A 19,048-nucleotide genomic window follows, 5' to 3' on the forward strand; every position below is an offset into this window, starting at 1 on the left:
AGGACAGAGCGGATGGAGAACATCAGATAGCTGACATGAAAGACGCTGGTGCTTAGAGAGATGGATAGATCAAGGGCGAAGTAGAGCGATATTAACAGAATGATTCTCAGTTCAAGACCACCACCACCACCACAGGCCATGCGGGGGCTCGTCGGCCATTACTGTTCCTTCTTCTCCACATCCACATCGCTGTCTCTGCGTTAGGACAATTAGACACAAGCTCCAAACAGATGATTGAGAGGAGTATCATATATATCGTGTTTATTATCTAAAATGACTTAGATATATATAACGCAGCGAAGCTCATGCATACATATGTTGTTGTCCGTACCCACACACATGCATATATGTAAATATTTAAGTTGAACAACTTCTACAGCAGAGGAGGCCTCACAGAACGAAATGGTTGGAGCCTGGAGTTGTGATGCACTTTCAAAAGACAGGGCATCTGTGGGAGAGAGGGAGAAGAATTAAAAAGCGTGCTTACCTTAAAGTTAGTTTGTCTGTTTGGCGAGTAAAGAGGTGTGTGTTGAGCCTGTTGTTGTTGATGTTGTTGCTGCTGCTGCTGTAGTTGTTGATTGTGTTGCTGCAGTTGTTGCTGCTGCTGCTGCTGCTGTAGTTGTTGATTGTGTTGCTGCAGTTGTGTGTGTTCTTGCTCCTGCTGCTGTGTCTGAGCCTGGAGCTGCAGGATGTGTTGGTCCCTCTCTTCCAGCAGGCCGCTCAGCTTCTGGTGACTCTGACGCAGGTCGGCCTCACTAGAGATGAGGGCCTGGTAGCACTGGCTCAACTCCTTGTACAGCTGTCAACAAACACAAACAGGACAACAGGGTTAGGAAACAGGGCAGGAGGGAAGAGGCGGGGGACGGGGGTCACGTCAACGAGAGATGGGAGGTCAAATGGAGGAAGACGAGACCAAATCACTCTCGGTGACATGAAACCTGTCGTACATTTTCGTTTAGAACTGCAAAATGATGGCAACATTATAATAACAGTTTATGTGGTTAATATTAAAATCACAGTTATTTATCACACATCATTTATTGATTTTAGGGGATAAATAATTGTATTGCCCTTACACATTTAAATAAACAAAGCACTGTTTCTCACTTCCATGTTTTTCTACATTCCTGCCAATGTACAAACCTTTGCAGCAAAATAAAACGGGTTCTTTTTCACAGTCCTATAAGCAAAATATGAACAACATTCAAGCACTGCCTACAATTTCATGATGTGCCTTTATTACTGATATTAATCACATGTTTGTGTCAAGATAGGCAAGGCAAGGCAAGGCAAGGCAAGTTTATTTATATAGCACTTTTCAACGCAAGGCAATTCAAAGTGCTTTACAAAAAAAATTGAAAGACATTAAGCATTAAAAAAGAAAAGCTAATAAAATAAACATTAAGGAAAAATACATGGATAACAGTTACAGTGCAGTCTAAAATATGAATAGTTCAATTAAACATTACAAGAAAAAGTACATGGATAAAAGTTACAGTGCAGTTTAAGATATGAATAGTTCAATTAAAAGCAGCGACAAAAAAAAAAAAAAAAAAAAAAGATAGGACTTCAAAGACTTGCACAGATTGTTCACCTGAATTCAGTGCATTTGAATTATGCTTGTCAATTCTCTTATGTTTATCTACTCTATACTGAAGCCACCACATTCAGGACGTTTTTCTGTCGGACACCCGCGCAATTTAAAGTTCGTCAGTATTGCATTGGATCATGTTCATTTCATTTTTTTTTAGAAGCCAGAATAGTGAGTTAGAGATCTCCGTGTGATCCATTGTGCAGCCTATTTCATATATAGATGTTTTCTTACTTCCATAGTAATTGAAAATAAATATGCTCAGATCATTGAAGTCGGGACAAAAAGGAAAATCGGTAGGATAAAAGGAGAAGAAAAGAAGGTAGTGTGACGTCAGATAAATGTTCCTGAAAATTGATGTTTTATGACTCATAATTGCCCTAAATGTCTCCCTATCCCCTTCCAGTGTAGTGCAGGGTTAGGCACAGTGGTACAGTCATCAGACAGAGCGGTGGAAGACTGAGAACCACTTGACAGTAATGTGATACGGCGAGAAAAGTCCTTTTTTGGCACTAGTCAAATAATTGTAGGTTACAGCTAGCCTGGCAATAAATCACCGCAGCGGGTGCAGCCTGAACTGAGTGCAACAAAGTGGTTATAATAATGATGAGTTTGAGGTTTGGCTTGCGTGTCCTTGTGTGTCCTTGTGTGTACCTTCTGATAGGAGGTGGTGTCAGCAGTGTGTGCCTCTTCCTGGTTCCTCAGGACTCTCTGAGTGTCCAGGTTCAGTCCTTCCAGTTGCTTTATCAGATTGCTCTGCTCCGCTGCGTGCTGTGTGCTCTGTCTGTACAGAGTCTGCACCTCTGCAAACTCACAACTACACAAACACACAACGTGTTATACACATTCATACTGTACCTGTACTGTGACTGTTAAAGCAAAGGCCTTGTTTGTCAACACACAAAAAAGCATTGACACTAGTTCTCGATATATAGACTGAAATCTCCATGTCCCACGTTTGGGATGTCATTCAAGTAAGAACAAAATATATATATTATATATATATATTCAATTTTCTATTTTTTTCTATTCTATTCTATTTTTTTTTTCAATTTCAATTTTTTCTATTTTCTATTTCTATTCAATTTCTATTCAAATATTCAATTAAAATAAATGTTTAGACTCACTTAAAAAAAAGTCCCCACACTGAGAAAATAAATACATTTTAGGGTGAACTGGGAGAATGATTTTCAGTTATTCCGTTGTTTGTTGTTGTTGTAACTTATAGGAATATCACTATCTACCTAGCTGAAACCCTAAGAAGGGTCGGTTCTCCTGATGTGACTGACACGTCAGAGTGCCTCTGGTATTAAAAACAGAAAGTAGTAAAAAAGGTTGAGATTACCACTAAAGGCTCCTACGGTTCTCACCGTTTTTTTTTATCATATCGACTAAAGCTTAGCCAAAGCCTGCCCTGTTTCCCTTCCCTCCTTCTTTTAAAGCACATCCACTATGCAGGGCTTATCAAGTGGCTTTAGATGAGCCAGAGCGGAAGAAATCTGTGTCACCCCCAAGCATCACAACGTAGCGAGCAATATACTAAATGCTGCTCACAGTAACCCAAGTGAAGAAATGCCTACACCGCACCGATGTATTCTTATTTGAGCTCATGAAATGACCCCAACAAAACGTAGGTCTGTTATACAACAAAACATGACAGCGAAGGCATTGGGCAACGCTTAAGTTGAAGGGCTCACCGAAGTTGATTGAGTTGCCCCTCTTTTGCTGCCACCTCCCTCTCGTTGGAGGAAAGCTGAGCTGTTAGACTGCTGCTGTGGCTCTGTGAGCTGGACAACTCCTGCCAGGCATTGTGCAGCTGCTCCTCCAACTTCTGGAGCAAAACAAAAGTAAAGACAGTTCATTTCTGTTTCAGGAACGGAGCTCATTACATGTGTTTGCAGTGGATTGAAGATTAGGCCATGTTAACACAGACTAGTCAGGTTGTTTGCGCTATACTTAAATCAAAGACGTTTAATTTGATATTGGGATAAAGCGTAAATGTTGGATTTAAAACATTTCAGACATGTTTCTCCAATCAAGCTTTCATTTCTGTTACACTTTAGGCTTCTTACAGCAACTTAAAAGCATATTGTTAGTCAAATATGATCCCTCAAACTTACACATGTAACTACATTGAATGTGCATTGGGATGCGAGCACTGTCAAAACACTTGTAAGCACAAAGCATCAGTGTGGCGAAGCAGGTTCAGTGAAGACGGAAGCGGAGGCCTGCAGCTGCTGCGCCTCTTTCGCTGTGCGGCAGGTGTAGGCAAGGTGTTAGTGACAGCTTTTTCCTAATAAGAAGAAACCATTAGAGCATCTAACACACAAAGGTGCTCAAAACCTGACAGATTCAATGTAATTAAAAAAGCATTTCACAGGGCCCCAATCAACCATATGCACAATTAATTAGTCTTCAGCAATTACCAGAAAGGACACTTACTGTGTGTAAGTGCATACAAAGCATGTTGTTTGGTGTCTATATATAGTAAGACATATGTAACAAAAGAAAAAAACTAAAGTAACTTATTGCAGAAAAGGTGTACATGTATCAGGGTCAAGCAGCTTCATATTAAAGGTGGGGTAGGTAAGTTTCAGAAACCGGCTCGAGATACACTCTTTGTTATATTCCATGGAATGCTCTTAACATCCCGATAGCAATGAATATCTTAAGTGCTTTGACAAAAAATTTCATCTGTAGAAGCCGTAATACTAAACGGATTGGTTGTACTTTTTACAGTATTACGGCTTCTACATGGCCGACCTGCCTGTCAGCCTTCCATCGGGGCACAAACTTATCTCGTGCCCTCATTGGTCATGTGTGTGTTGGAGGAGGGGCTCTATAAGGAAGTGGAAGATTTTCTCCGGTTGTGTATTTTCAAATTCTAGCGATCTCGAGCTGGTTTCTCAAACTTACCTACCCCACCTTTAAGTTGTAAAATAAGGAAACCAATAAGGTGGATCAGTAAATATGTATCAGCTTTAGGGCTATCACATTGTGTTTTTGTTTTTTTTGTCCACACTGTAGCTGTATTTGATCTATGCATGCACTGGATTACATTATAAATTCCTGGACAATTCTTCGCTATGTAAAACAAATTGGTGAGATGTATCCGCCGCACACCTCATGATCTCCATCTCCATCCCTCAAATTAAGTATGATACAGAAAACGAGGAACAGGTGGAGTGTCTTAGGCTGTGATGGATGCGCATAGACTAGGCTCCATCCTGTCCAAGTGTAATTACTCTGCTGCCCTGACTTATTCAAGACTTCCTGTCTGAAGAGGGGGGGGGGGGGGGGGCTCTTATGTGTCTATGGGTTTGAAATGAAAACTGCTCAGGACTTTGTGATTTGTATTGGTTGATTGTTGAAAAGCAACCCTGCTGTCGCTGTGTAATGACTGGATTTTCTCATGTCCACAGAGAAGGGCAGTCTCGATTAATACCAATGACTGGAGAAATGGAAATTAACTGATTGCGTTTTGGGGATAAAGTCCTACAAGCACTACAGACACCAACACAATGACTTCCCAAAAGTTCCTTTCAGTTCTGGTCAGCTCAATTCATTTTTTAACCCAACCAACCAACCAACCAACCCATAGGTCTCCCCATGTTGAATTATAATTTTTTATTCCTTTGAATATGGTCTTTGCATATTTAAATTGTGTGCTTTTCCACAGTTCTTTTTATATTCACATGCTGAGGAGGATGAGGGATCAGAGAGTTCAAGGTGTGCAAAAGAAAGGGAAAGCGAGATGACGGAGCCCTCCCTGTATAACTTTGTGTGTATGTGTGTGTGTGGACTTGTCCCTTTGTCCGTACCTTGACTCTGTCCTGGGCAGCATCCCTCTGGATGTTGGCCTGCCTCTCCCTCTCCTCCAGGTCAGCTCGCAGGGCGGCCCAGCGGGAGGTTAATCCCTCTTTCTCCTCCTCTTGAGCCTTCACCACCTGCCGCTCGCCTTCTTCTTTCCTCCTATACTCCGTCTTCATTTCCTGAATAAGAGAGGTGTGTGTGTGTAAGGAGGAGAGTGGGGGGTCAGGAGTGCCAAATAAACAATGGAAAACAGAAAAAGACAAAGTAGAGATTCAAAGTGAGAAAATGAAAAAGAAAGATGGAGAAGTACAGAAAGAGAAGCAACCCATGGGGTCGGGGCTGAAATGAATATGTAAACAGTGGAGCGTCTTTGCTGCGGGAGGTCCCTGCATGAGCCACTGATTGGCCAAGGTCACTGGTGCAGTATGACTGAGCCCGCCAGCCAGATGTTGGCTGCTGTTGGCCGAGCCGTGCCTAGAGAGCTGGGCTCCTGCAGGTACAGGGGCCCGTGTGTCCGCTTTAATGACAGGCTCCTAATGAGAATGCTGCTTTCTGCAGGACCCATTAGACTCAACCTAGGTCTCCTTTGATGCTGTCCCCCACAACTTCTCGCCACGAGACCTCACAATGAACGCGTAAGAATCAGTCCTTTATCAATTAATCATAGCCAGGTCCCAACTAAGCATAATTAGGGAGAAGCCACACCATCACACGCACACTTTTTCACTTTCCCCCACTGAAGCAGTCATTAAGTATTTATCTGTTAACAACCTGCTACCCTCTCTCTCTCTCTCTCCCTCTGTCTCTCTCGCATACACACATTTCCCAGTTGTTAAGTATTCTCTGTTGTCAGTAGTAGAAGCTCAAAGCAAGAAAGGGTGAGATATGGCGAGGGCGGAAAGCGGGAGGAGAGACACAAAGACATAGAGATTGTGTTCCAGAGGGCTGAGCAGTCTCTTCTAAACGAGTAATGCCTGTGGCAGTAGCCCAGGGGGACTTGTCGTGTTCAGTGTCACACAGAAAATAGACTTCTTGACTCTTAAGGCCCAGACTGCCACAGAACATTTGTTCCACCTGCCTTAAGTTCCTGAGTGTTATTGACCAGTTGTTCACGCAGGGCTGTCAGCTCCTTCTTCATTAGGGAACTCTCCTCGTCCACTGTCGCAGTCCTCCTCTGTGAGAAGGTGTTCATCTCCTGCTGCTGCCCTGTCACTCTCTGTGGCAGACGGCGACACAGAGAGAGAAGAAAACAAGAGCCCCCCCCCGGGTTACATTATGGACTCAGAGTAACTGGATTGTTTTCTGACCGGGATCTAACAAACTAGATTTGTCAAACATCGTCAAACTAATTGCTTCTGTAAAAACATGTGATCAGTTTTTAATGTGTTGCAACAGAAATATATATATTTTCGATAATGAAGATATTCTGCCAATCTAGCTTAAAATCTTTGGATATTTTAAGCATAAGAAAATTATGAAATCATTCGAATGTTCTTATGTCCCATGGTAATGTCAGTTAATGTCTTGTTTTGTCTTAGTAACAAACCCACACCTAAACATATCCAGTTTACCATATTGTTACAGAAGGGAAAGCCACACATTTTCACATTTAAGAACCAGCAAATTATCTTGGCATTTTTGTTGGAGAAAACAGTGGGCTGATTAATTCAATGAATAATGAACATATGATATGCATAGCTTTAACCCGAAAGCTACCACACATTATTAAGATGTTGTTACTGTGCGTCAGAAAATATCATAAAGCTCCATGATGAACAATTGAATAATTTACAAGGTTGATCAAACCAGAGGCCAGCAGGAAATGTTCAATGATTTTAATGACCAGCCACTTTTGATGCTAGTGTGTTGACTTCATGTTTTTTGGCAGCCTTTGTGGCGTTAGTATTAGGAATCTGGCCTGTTAACACTGTATCAGATGGGGTTTGGCATTGGCTGGTAATCCACAGCCTTGTGCGGCGGCGGGTACACCCTCCTCTCGAGTAACACTGTGCTCTGGGATGCAATTAATTGCCATGTTGAGGGAAATCGCTCAGATATATCCAGATAGCGGATTTAGCGTTCCTCGCTACTCCTAGCTCGCCGTGCTAAGAACAGAGGGGCTTTAATAGAGATTTATACTGGAGAGCAGAAAATAAATTCAAACGTTGATAATGAGGTAGGCGAGAACAATTTGAACCCCAGTAGTGCTCAATTGATAGAGGAGGGAAAAAAGGGGGGGTCCGCCAAGTTAAGAGGTCTAGGACAGAAAGATTAGCATTTGAAAATTCCCAGTGCAGTTCAAAAATGAAAGCTAATTATGTTACAAAACTGGAAAGGAGAAGCGAGGGAAAGTATGGAAGAAGAAAAAACATCATGAAAGTTGGAAAGTGGAGATATTAAGAGGAGAGTAAGATCCCGTGTGGACTCAGTGGACCATCAACTGGAAAAACCAATGAATCAATGTTTGGGTGTGAATGGCTGGAGACTGTGGAGGAGATGGTGACTATCAGAGGGCCGAGTGACACAGCACGGAGCTCAGTGCTGCTCATGGGGCTCTCAAATAGCCTGTACGTTTCATTAGCAGCAGATCAGAGAGGAGAACAAGTCACCTGTGAAACACATAGAAAATACAAGCATGCAAGAATGAAAAATGTATAATTATTGTAATATTTTATTCGTTTTTTTCTTTGAAAGCCACTTGGGAAATCATCAGATCAGCTGCATAATAATAAACTCTGAGTGCAGGAAGTTTGTTGTTCAGAAATGTTACACGCTGAAGGCAGGGGTAAAGTAGTCAGGAAAAGTCAAAGAACGTCTAGATACTTATGCAATTAGCAGTGTTAAGTTATTTTCCTGCCAGTTATTAGTAATACTAGATACATTAATGCAGATCAATATAAATGTCTGTTCACTAAAGTCTCGTTAAAATCAAACTGACTTCAGTGAGATTTATTTTACATTATTTGAGGGAAAGTGGCCTTTGAAGTACAAAACAATTAATTTTATTTTGTTTGATATTGATATGCAATAGCAGGCCTAAATAAAGAGGCCACTTTTAACTTACCCTTTATATAATTGCACGAGCAAATGGCTCAAAACTCAATGTGTTATTAATAATTATGACTTAAATTAAAGCAACTACAACCGTTTGTCTTTGTACCTTTTAATATTTGTGAGAAATCTGTGAGAATCTGTGGAAAAAACGGCACTCTTTTTTGCTGATTGTACTGTTTTACTACTCGGAAACTAAAAGGCCAAGATATTCCAATGAAATAAAGTTTGTATCTTGTGTTCATATGAGTGAATGCTATAGCTACTGTATCGACTGGATGGAGTTAAGATGGCTGAGGAGGGTAAAAACACTGGCAAGCTGATGACTCCATTACAGCTTCAGTCTCATTAGGAACGAACAGGATTCTGGATGAGGGATGCTAATGAAGGAGACTGACAGATGCTTCAGTGGAGGGATGATGATTTGGAGTCAATTACATTAGTGATGTCATTATCGTCAGCCATCGTACCATCAAGACATGTGACTCAGAGGGTAATGCTAAAGAAAGCAGGTAAGAGAGAGAACGAGTTTGAGGTGGTTCTTAGATGTATTATTTTCATTTATGAAAGCACAGAAAAAGCTAAAGTAGACAGTGACAAATGTAAAAATCCTAACTAAATCAAATTGTTTCCGTGAAAGACATACACCAGCAAAGACATCAAATCAAATCTTGTTATTAGAAAGTCAGATAATAAAAAAGATGTCTGTAGATTTAGTTAAGAGAATTCGGTTTGAAGAAATGAAGGGAAATACCAACATTCTGATGAAAAAACAAGGATGTGCAGAAGGTGCATGAATCCAGCACTCTTCCCGGAAGGCCGAAGTAAACAAAGGGGGGTGTCCGTAATAAAAGGTCATATGAGTGTGTTTAATATAGCAGTAATAGCACAGGTGTTACTAATAATATTAATGATTGTTCTTTTCAGCGGTCCTAGTGATAGTAGGACTGATGCACTTTCATTGTGATATTACACGTGCGTTTTGTACTGTGATATGTCCACATGTTATCAGGGGAAAATACTTATTGTACATGAAAACAAGTTTAAACGATGCAGGGGCTTCTTTCTCATATTCTTGGTTCTCTGCTGAGCTGTCTAGTCTCCTTCATGAGAGAAACAAGGCCTGGGCAAAGGCTAGGAAATCAGGCTCAGAGATAGAGTGGCTGCGTTTTAGGCAGCTAAGGAATAGCTTCACTTCAAATGTCAAAAGCGCAAAGTCGAAGTACTATTTGTCAGTTACCACAGAAAACCTAAATAATCCTAGGAAATTTTGGAAAGCAATCAAATCGATATCAACCAGTGAGATCCGTAATGAGCTACCTCCGTGCCTTACCACAGCATCTGGCTCTATATCGGACAGGGCCACTATGCTAAATTGCTTTAATGAGCATTTTGTGTCCTGCGGTTCTATGTTTGATTCTGTGACTAACTCTGCTTCTGTGATCACTACAGTCCGTAGTGTAAATACATTTACTCCTTTTACTGTCAATGTTGTTCATGAAGCCTTATCTAAGCTAGATCCTAGGAAACCGGCTGGCCCGGACAACTTAGAACCTTTCTTTTTAAAGATAGCTGCAGACTTTATTGCTCCACCTCTCACTTCTCTTTTTAACCTCTCCCTCAGCGCAAATACAATTCCAAAAGTATGGAAGTCTGCTTATGTCTTGCCTTTACTGAAAGGAGGGGAGGCAACTATTTTAAATAACTATAGGCCAATCTCTAAATTGTCAGTTCTGGCTAAGGTTCTTGAACGCCTAGTGAGTGAACAGGTAAAGGAGTTTTTATGTACAAATGACATCCTGTCTAAACATCAGTCAGGCTTCAGAAAGAAACACAGCACCATCACTGCCACAATGAAAGTGGTAAATGACATTACGAGTTTTAGATAATAAGCAGAGTTGTGCAGCTCTGTTTATTGACCTTTCCAAAGCGTTTGACACCGTTGATCATCTCATCTTAAAGCAGAGGCTACTCAGTATTGGCATATCCAGCCTTGCAGTGGGGTGGTTTTGTGAACTACCTCTCTGAAAGGTCCCAATGTGTTCATTTTGATGGACTGTCTTCTGAGTGGTTAAACATTTCTAATGGTGTACCACAAGGTTCTGTTTTAGGACCACTTTTATTCTCCATGTATATTAACAGCGTAGGTGATAATGTGGATGAAGCTACTTTACATTTTTATGCGGATGATACTGTGATGTATTGTGCAGGTCCCACCATTAAGGAGGCTGTTGTTAAATTACAGGCTGTTTTTAACACTATTCGGACTCAGCTCTCTGAATTAAAGCTTCTTTTAAATGTGGATGAAACCAAGGTAATGCTCTTTTCAAAAGCAAAAAAGACACCAGAGCCTGTTTTAGATATTGTAACTACGCAAGGAATAATACTTGAAGTGGTTGCCTGTTACAAATACCTTGGTATCTGGCTTGATGATTGTCTCTCTTTTAAACTTCATGTCATTAATCTGCTTAAAAAACTGAGGGTTAGGCTAGGGTTCTTTTTCAGAAACAAGTCCTGTTTCTCGCTTGAGGCCAGGAAAAGGCTAGTCACTGTGACCTTTTTACCTGTGCTGGACTATGGGGATCTGGTGTATATGAATGCACCTGCCCATTGCCTGGTCAAGTTAGATGCTGCGTATCACAGTGCTCTGAGATGTGTGACAAACTGTAAAGCATTAACCCATCACTGTACCCTGTATGCAAGGGCTGGTTTGCTTTCACTAACTGTACGGAGGCTCAGTCACTGGTACATTTTTATATACAAAGCCATGCTAGGGAAACTTCCATCTTATATCTGCTCCCTGATCTCACGGAGAATTGTAAGTGGCTACTGCCTGAGATCGAATGCTGTGGTTTTATTAAATGTGCCAACTGCTAGGACTGTCTTAGGGAAGACAGCTTTTAGATGCGCAGCTCCTCTGTCTTGGAATAGTCTGCAAATTAAATGTAAACTGAACAATCTGGTGCCACTAAATGTTTTTAAAGCTCGGTTGGATGCTAGTCAATCAGAAGCTATTGGTACCTGTTTATGTGGATAATTTTGTAAATTATGCTGTATGATGTCCTTTTGTTGTTCTATTTATGTTTTTATGTTTCATGTGGAACTACTTGAGCAGGTCTCCCTTGGAAAAGAGATCAATGATCTCAATGGGATTTTATCTGTATAAATAAAGGTGTGAAATGAAAATGAATTCATATGAAACTTTTCTGGAGTGATGGAACATGCCTCATTTTCCCTTTCCAATGCTGATGAGAGGATAACCAGCGCTTTGAATGACTGCCCACACAATTAACACCTTACCACTCATGTACTGTGCTGGAGGTTCCAGAAAGCCTGAGGTCTGCTATGGATTCTAATGTTGGTCTTTAATCACCGCACAGACCTGACAATAGCCAAACAACTATACATACGATCATGCAGTTAGGGAGATAGTCGCTAATGATTACATGTTCACTTTTGCTATTTCTCTGTCCACTAATGAGGACTCTCTTTCCTGAGTCTAGATTGTGATGGTGACCACCCAACCTGGCAACCCGAACCTCTCCAACCTGGCAGTTAGTTCAGACTGCATGGTGTTGAGCGTGGGGGGTCACGCAGGTGCATGACGATCAGCCAGGCCCTCCAGCTAGGAGATCAGGGCAGGGGTCCATCTGCAGTCTGACTTTATGGAGATATCCCCCTGTTTTCAATAAACACACACTCGTACACGATACAGAACACTTCCGAAAAAAAGCTGATATGTTTACTGAACAAACATTTGTTGTCATTGTAAATTAAGAACACCAAGCACTCTTAGGTTCCAGCTTGTTCAATAATACTTCAACATAAAAACGTATCAAAGTTTACTCCGGCAAACTGTAATGGGCATTTTACATAGTTTTCTAGCCGTTGTGTTTTACACTAAATGACAAATAGTTAATTGACAATACAAATGGCTAGGTACAAGACATGTTATTTGTTGCTAGGGAGAGCTTAGGGCACTTGTGATATCAGCTTTTCACAGCAACAATGTTTTCAGAATAATGTGTTAACAATTATAATATTATTAAGGTAACTATATAAAAAAATCATTATAATGCAATTAGTCTAATTCATCTAAGTTGGTTTATTTCGTTTTTTGGCAAATTCATATTTAAATAGTTACCACAACTGCACAAAAATCAATGCTGGATTATTTATACACTATGTGTACTAAAAACATGATATCAATATTTCCTCTTTTTACATATCATCAATATAATTCTTCCCCAACACCGGTAGTGGAGCTGAAACTTTTCTTTTAGATTTAGATTTTTCATTCAGTGCCGACTCGGCAGGTTAATGTAAATAGGAGGGAGCAGAATCCAAGTCTACACATTGTTCATGTTTAAGTCTTTGTTAAGTCTGGTTACGCTTCCTGCAAAGATTTGACTGTGACTTAAGAAGAGGCCGCAGACAGTCGTCTTGGGGTGCACAGCATGGAAGTATAACACACATGGGTCTTATTCCTCTTCACTCAGCCTCCATCCTAATATTCCGCTCCACCCCAAAATCCACTGCAGGAGGGGTGTTTCAAAGCAGTCGCTCTGGTCCATATGCAAATGAGCGCTGCATCTCCCCCCTTGCTCCCCGTTGCGATCAGCACTTTGATCACCTCCACGGTAACTTCCACCAAAACATTTAAAATTAAAATCAAAATCTGCCTTAACCAACCTGAGCATTAGATTAACAGGTGTTCGGGAGGAAGTTGTTACAGAATTTGCGATTATGTGCTCGGATACACACACCTTGAGTCGAACACGCAGACACTCGTACGCACAACCTGTCGGGGAAATTACAGAGTGGGAAACAGAAAGCCCTCCTGACTGAGTGCTATACCTTGGGATACCTTGTGTTCGCTTTGATGTCAGTCGGTAAGAAAGTTAAAGAAACCAAATCAGCCAGACAGCAGCTACATGTGTTCAGTAAACAAAAGTTCATATCAATTCTTTGCATACGTTAGTATTATAAACACGGTACATTTTGTAATTACGTCCCTGCCCTGTGAGGGGCTGTTTCACTTGGACCTGGGTGAGGAAGAGAAACGGGGTAGCTTGATAAAGTCAAGCACACACATATACAGTGTATACATGCACACACGCATACACCGTACCACATTACACGCCGCACTAACTGCATCTTCTCTAAATGTAGTATTAATTACTGCGGGAACACTGCAGTATGGTATTTAATTACCGGCTAAATTATCCATTTATATTTCACCGCTGGTTAAATGAACAGGGTTAAGTGAGACGGGGCGATTGTAACTCACTTAACATTTGAGCTGATATCTCTTAACTTCCAGTCTGGGGCCAGCCCTGTCAGAAAATATCAACCAATCAAATTAAACAATTAAAGTCTGTAAAGGCAGAGAAAGTACTCAACTGCTGCATAAAAATATGATCTTCGACTACGGAGGTGTTTTAAATGCAAGAAGATGTATTTTTGAAGGGAGAGTCGTACTGCGGAACAGATTGAGAAACTTAGTATAACAAGTTCAGGGCCGTACAATGTTGATGGAATACGATTATTATGTTATACAGACGCTACTTGTTACTATTCCAGTCGTTGACACCGTGTGGTCCATGAAACACCTATCACCATATCATTAGGAGTTGTTAAAGCCCATTTAAAATGTGGCTGGAGCATTGACTTTAAACTCGAGCCTATATTGCCTTGGGGTGACAGTTCAAAGGTAGAGAGCTACAGCCAAACCCCTGCTGACTGACAGAGGTAGAACTGTAACTCCAACATCATCTTCAAAAACATAACTGGGCTCCAATTAAATCACCTCTCTCCGTCTCGCGAGTGTGTTAAAAGGACTTCCAGGTACTTGGGTGGGAGGGTAGGAAGGAGATAGATGAATGAAGTCAGAGAGTGCATGTGTGCTCAGGACAGAGCGATGGAGAACATCAGATAGCTGACATGAAAGACGCTGGTGCTTAGAGAGATGGATAGATCAAGGGCGAAGTAGAGCGATATTAACAGAATGATTCTCAGTTCAAGACCACCACCACCACCACAGGCCATGCGGGGGCTCGTCGGCCATTACTGTTCCTTCTTCTCCACATCCACATCGCTGTCTCTGCGTTAGGACAATTAGACACAAGCTCCAAACAGATGATTGAGAGGAGTATCATATATATCGTGTTTATTATCTAAAATGACTTAGATATATATAACGCAGCGAAGCTCATGCATACATATGTTGTTTGTCCGTACCCAACCACATGCATATAAGTAAATATTTAAGTTGAACAACTTCTACAGCAAGAGGAGGCCTCACAGAACGAAATGGTTGGAGCCTGGAGTTGTGATGCACTTTCAAAAGGACAGGGCATCTGTGGGAGAGAGGGAGAAGAATTAAAAAGCGTGCTTACCTTAAAGTTAGTTTGTCTGTTTGGCGAGTAAAGAGGTGTGTGTTGAGCCTGTTGTTTTGATGTTGTTGCTGCTGCTGCTGTAGTTGTTGATTGTGTTGCTGCAGTTGTTGCTGCTGCTGCTGCTGCTGTAGTTGTTGATTGTGTTGCTGCAGTTGTGTGTGTTCTTGCTCCTGCTGCTGTGTCTGAGCCTGGAGCTGCAGGATGTGTTGGTCCCTCTCTTCCAGCAGGCCGCTCAGCTTCTGGTGACTCTGACGCAGGTCGGCCTCACTAGAGATGAGGGCCTGGTAGCACTGGCTCAACTCCTTGTACAGCTGTCAACAAACACAAACAGGACAACAGGGTTAGGAAACAGGCAGGAGGGAAGAGGCGGGGGACGGGGGTCACGTCAACGAGAGATGGGAGGTCAAATGGAGGAAGACGAGACCAAATCACTCTCGGTGACATGAAACCTGTCGTACATTTTCGTTTAGAACTGCAAAATGATGGCAACATTATAATAACAGTTTATGTGGTTATATTAAAATCACAGTTATTTATCACACATCATTTATTGATTTTAGGGGATAATAATTGTATTGCCCTTACACATTTTAAATAAACAAAGCACTGTTTCTCACTTCCATGTTTTTCTACATTCCTGCCAATGTACAAACCTTTGCAGCAAAATAAAACGGGTTCTTTTTCACAGTCCTATAAGCAAAATATGAACAACATTCAAGCACTGCCTACAATTTCATGATGTGCCTTATTACTGATATTAATCACATGTTTGTGTCAAGATAGGCAAGGCAAGGCAAGGCAAGGCAAGTTTATTTATATAGCACTTTTCAACGCAAGGCAATTCAAAGTGCTTTACAAAAAAATTGAAAGACATTAAGCATTAAAAAGAAAAGCTAATAAAATAAACATTAAGGAAAAATACATGGATAAAAGTTACAGTGCAGTCTAAAATATGAATAGTTCAATTAAACATTACAAGAAAAAGTACATGGATAAAAGTTACAGTGCAGTTTAAGATATGAATAGTTCAATTAAAAGCAGCGACAAAAAAAAAAAAAAAAAAAAAGATAGGACTTCAAAGACTTGCACAGATGTTCACCTGAATTCAGTGCATTTGAATTATGCTTGTCAATTCTCTTATGTTTATCTACTCTATACTGAAGCCACCACATTCAGGACGTTTTTTCTGTCGGACACCCGCGCAATTTAAAGTTCGTCAGTATTGCATTGGATCATGTTTCATTTCATTTTTTTTTAGAAGCCAGAATAGTGAGTAGAGATCTCCGTGTGATCCATTGTGCAGCCTATTTCATATATAGATGTTTTCTTACTTTCCATAGTAATTGAAATAAATATGCTCAGATCATTGAAGTCGGGACAAAAAGGAAAATCGGTAGGATAAAAGGAGAAGAAAAGAAGGTAGTGTGACGTCAGATAAATGTTCCTGAAAATTGATGTTTTATGACTCATAATTGCCCTAAATGTCTCCCTATCCCCTTCCAGTGTAGTGCAGGGTTAGGCACAGTGGTACAGTCATCAGACAGAGCGGTGGAAGACTGAGAACCACTTGACAGTAATGTGATACGGCGAGAAAAGTCCTTTTTTGGCACTAGTCAAATAATTGTAGGTTACAGCTAGCCTGGCAATAAATCACCGCAGCGGGTGCAGCCTGAACTGAGTGCAACAAAGTGGTTATAATAATGATGAGTTTGAGGTTTGGCTTGCGTGTCCTTGTGTGTCCTTGTGTGTACCTTCTGATAGGAGGTGGGTGTCAGCAGTGTGTGCCTCTTCCTGGTTCCTCAGGACTCTCTGAGTGTCCAGGTTCAGTCCTTCCAGTTGCTTTATCAGATTGCTCTGCTCCGCTGCGTGCTGTGTGCTCTGTCTGTACAGAGTCTGCACCTCTGCAAACTCACAACTACACAAACACACAACGTGTTATACACATTCATACTGTACCTGTACTGTGACTGTTAAAGCAAAGGCCTTGTTTGTCAACACACAAAAAAGCATTGACATTAGTTCTCGATATATAGACTGAAATCTCCATGTCCACGTTTTGGATGTCATTCAAGTAAGAACAAAATATATATATATATATATATATTCAATTTTCTATTTTTTCTATTCTATTCTATTTTTTTTTTCAATTTCAATTTTTCTATTTTCTATTTCTATTTCAATTTTCTATTCAAATATTCAATTAAAATAAATGTTTAGACTCACTTAAAAAAAGTCCCCACACTGAGAAAATAAATACATTTTAGGGTGAACTGGGAGAATGATTTTCAGTTATTCCGTTGTTTGTTGTTGTTGTAACTTATAGGAATATCACTATCTACCTAGCTGAAACCCTAAGAAGGGTCGGTTCTCCTGATGTGACTGACACGTCAGAGTGCCTCTGGTATTAAAACAGAAAAGTAGTTAAAAAAGGTTGAGATTACCACTAAGGCTCCTACGGTTCTCACCGTTTTTTTTTATCATATCGACTAAAGCTTAGCCAAAGCCTGCCCTGTTTCCCTTCCCTCCTTCTTTTAAAGCACATCCACTATGCAGGGCTTATCAAGTGGCTTTAGATGAGCCAGAGCGGAAGAAATCTGTGTCACCCCCAAGCATCACAACGTAGCGAGCAATATACTAAATGCTGCTCACAGTAACCCAAGTGAAGAAATGCCTACACCGCACCGATGTATTCTTATTTGAGCTCATGAAATGACCCCAACAAAACGTAGGTCTGTTATAACAACAAAACAGACAGCGAAGTGCATTGGGCGACGCTTAAGTTGGAAGGGCTCACCGAAGTTGATTGAGTTGCCCCTCTTTTGCTGCCACCTCCCTCTCGTTGGAGGAAAGCTGAGCTGTTAGACTGCTGCTGTGGCTCTGTGAGCTGGACAACTCCTGCCAGGCATTGTGCAGCTGCTCCTCCAACTTCTGGAGCAAAACAAAAGTAAAGACAGTTCATTTCTGTTTCAGGAACGGAGCTCATTACATGTGTTTGCAGTGGATTGAAGATTAGGCCATGTTAACACAGACTAGTCAGGTTGTTTGCGCTATACTTAAATCAAAGACGTTTAATTTGATATTGGGATAAAGCGTAAATGTTGGATTTAAAACATTTCAGACATGTTTCTCCAATCAAGCTTTCATTTCTGTCACACTTTAGGCTTCTTACAGCAACTTAAAAGCATATTGTTAGTCAAATATGATCCCTCAAACTTACACATGTAACTACATTGAATGTGCATTGGGATGCGAGCACTGTCAAAACACTTGTAAGCACAAAGCATCAGTGTGGCGAAGCAGGTTCAGTGAAGACGGAAGCGGAGGCCTGCAGCTGCTGCGCCTCTTTCGCTGTGCGGCAGGTGTAGGCAAGGTGTTAGTGACAGCTTTTTCCTAATAAGAAGAAACCATTAGAGCATCTAACACACAAAGGTGCTCAAAACCTGACAGATTCAATGTAATTAAAAAAGCATTTCACAGGGCCCCAATCAACCATATGCACAATTAATTAGTCTTCAGCAATTACCAGAAAGGACACTTACTGTGTGTAAGTGCATACAAAGCATGTTGTTTGGTGTCTATATATAGTAAGACATATGTAACAAAAGAAAATAACTAAAGTAACTTATTGCAGAAAAGGTGTACATGTATCAGGGTCAAGCAGCTTCATATTAAAGGTGGGGTAGGTAAGTTTCAGAAACCGGCTCGAGATACACTCTTTGTTATATTCCATGGAATGCTCTTAACATCCCGATAGCAATGAATATCTTAAGTGCTTTGACAAAAAATTTCATCTGTAGAAGCCGTAATACTAAACGGATTGGTTGTACTTTTTACAGTATTACGGCTTCTACATGGCCGACCTGCCTGTCAGCCTTCCATCGGGGCACAAACTTATCTCGTGCCCTCATTGGTCATGTGTGTGTTGGAGGAGGGGCTCTATAAGGAAGTGGAAGATTTTCTCCGGTTGTGTATTTTCAAATTCTAGCGATCTCGAGCTGGTTTCTCAAACTTACCTACCCCACCTTTAAGTTGTAAAATAAGGAAACCAATAAGGTGGATCAGTAAATATGTATCAGCTTTAGGGCTATCACATTGTGTTTTTTGTTTTTTTTTGTCCACACTGTAGCTGTATTTGATCTATGCATGCACTGGATTACATTATAAATTCCTGGACAATTCTTCGCTATGTAAAACA

At 40.9% G+C, this 19,048-nt stretch overlaps 2 protein-coding genes across 2 annotated transcripts in view; both read right to left on the reverse strand.

The window, feature by feature from the left end:
- cntln (centlein, centrosomal protein) overlaps window positions 1–19,048 on the reverse strand; it is a 117,030-nt gene that overhangs the window by 86,493 nt on the left and 11,489 nt on the right. Inside the window, exons 7-9 of the mRNA XM_034086929.1 lie at window positions 17,648–17,781; window positions 2,246–2,408; window positions 488–799 (exon numbers count right to left, since the gene is read on the reverse strand). Of these exons, the coding sequence (XP_033942820.1) occupies window positions 488–799; window positions 2,246–2,408; window positions 17,648–17,781 (609 nt within the window). The remainder of the gene's footprint in view (window positions 1–487; window positions 800–2,245; window positions 2,409–17,647; window positions 17,782–19,048) is intronic.
- On the reverse strand, window positions 14,522–17,334 carry LOC139434871 (circadian locomoter output cycles protein kaput-like). Its single transcript, XM_071204920.1, has 5 exons — window positions 17,319–17,334; window positions 16,753–16,768; window positions 16,605–16,644; window positions 14,854–15,164; window positions 14,522–14,558 (listed from the first exon to the last, which is right to left on the reverse strand). Exons 1-5 carry the CDS (start codon window positions 17,332–17,334, stop codon window positions 14,522–14,524), a joined length of 420 nt encoding a protein of 139 aa, XP_071061021.1.

This window comes from Pseudochaenichthys georgianus, chromosome 1, assembly GCF_902827115.2.
Source record: "Pseudochaenichthys georgianus chromosome 1, fPseGeo1.2, whole genome shotgun sequence".
Lineage (NCBI taxonomy): Eukaryota > Metazoa > Chordata > Actinopteri > Perciformes > Channichthyidae > Pseudochaenichthys > Pseudochaenichthys georgianus.

Excerpts from the sequence above, each read along its gene's own strand:
- LOC139434871 (XM_071204920.1), bottom strand. Across the intron at positions 15,165-16,604 it reads CACCCACCTCCTATCAGAAG|CTGTACAAGGAGTTGAGCCA; the intron begins GTACACACAAGG and ends GTTTGTTGACAG. Across the intron at positions 14,559-14,853 it reads ACAGACAAACTAACTTTAAG|AGACAGCGATGTGGATGTGG; the intron begins GTAAGCACGCTT and ends GTCCTAACGCAG.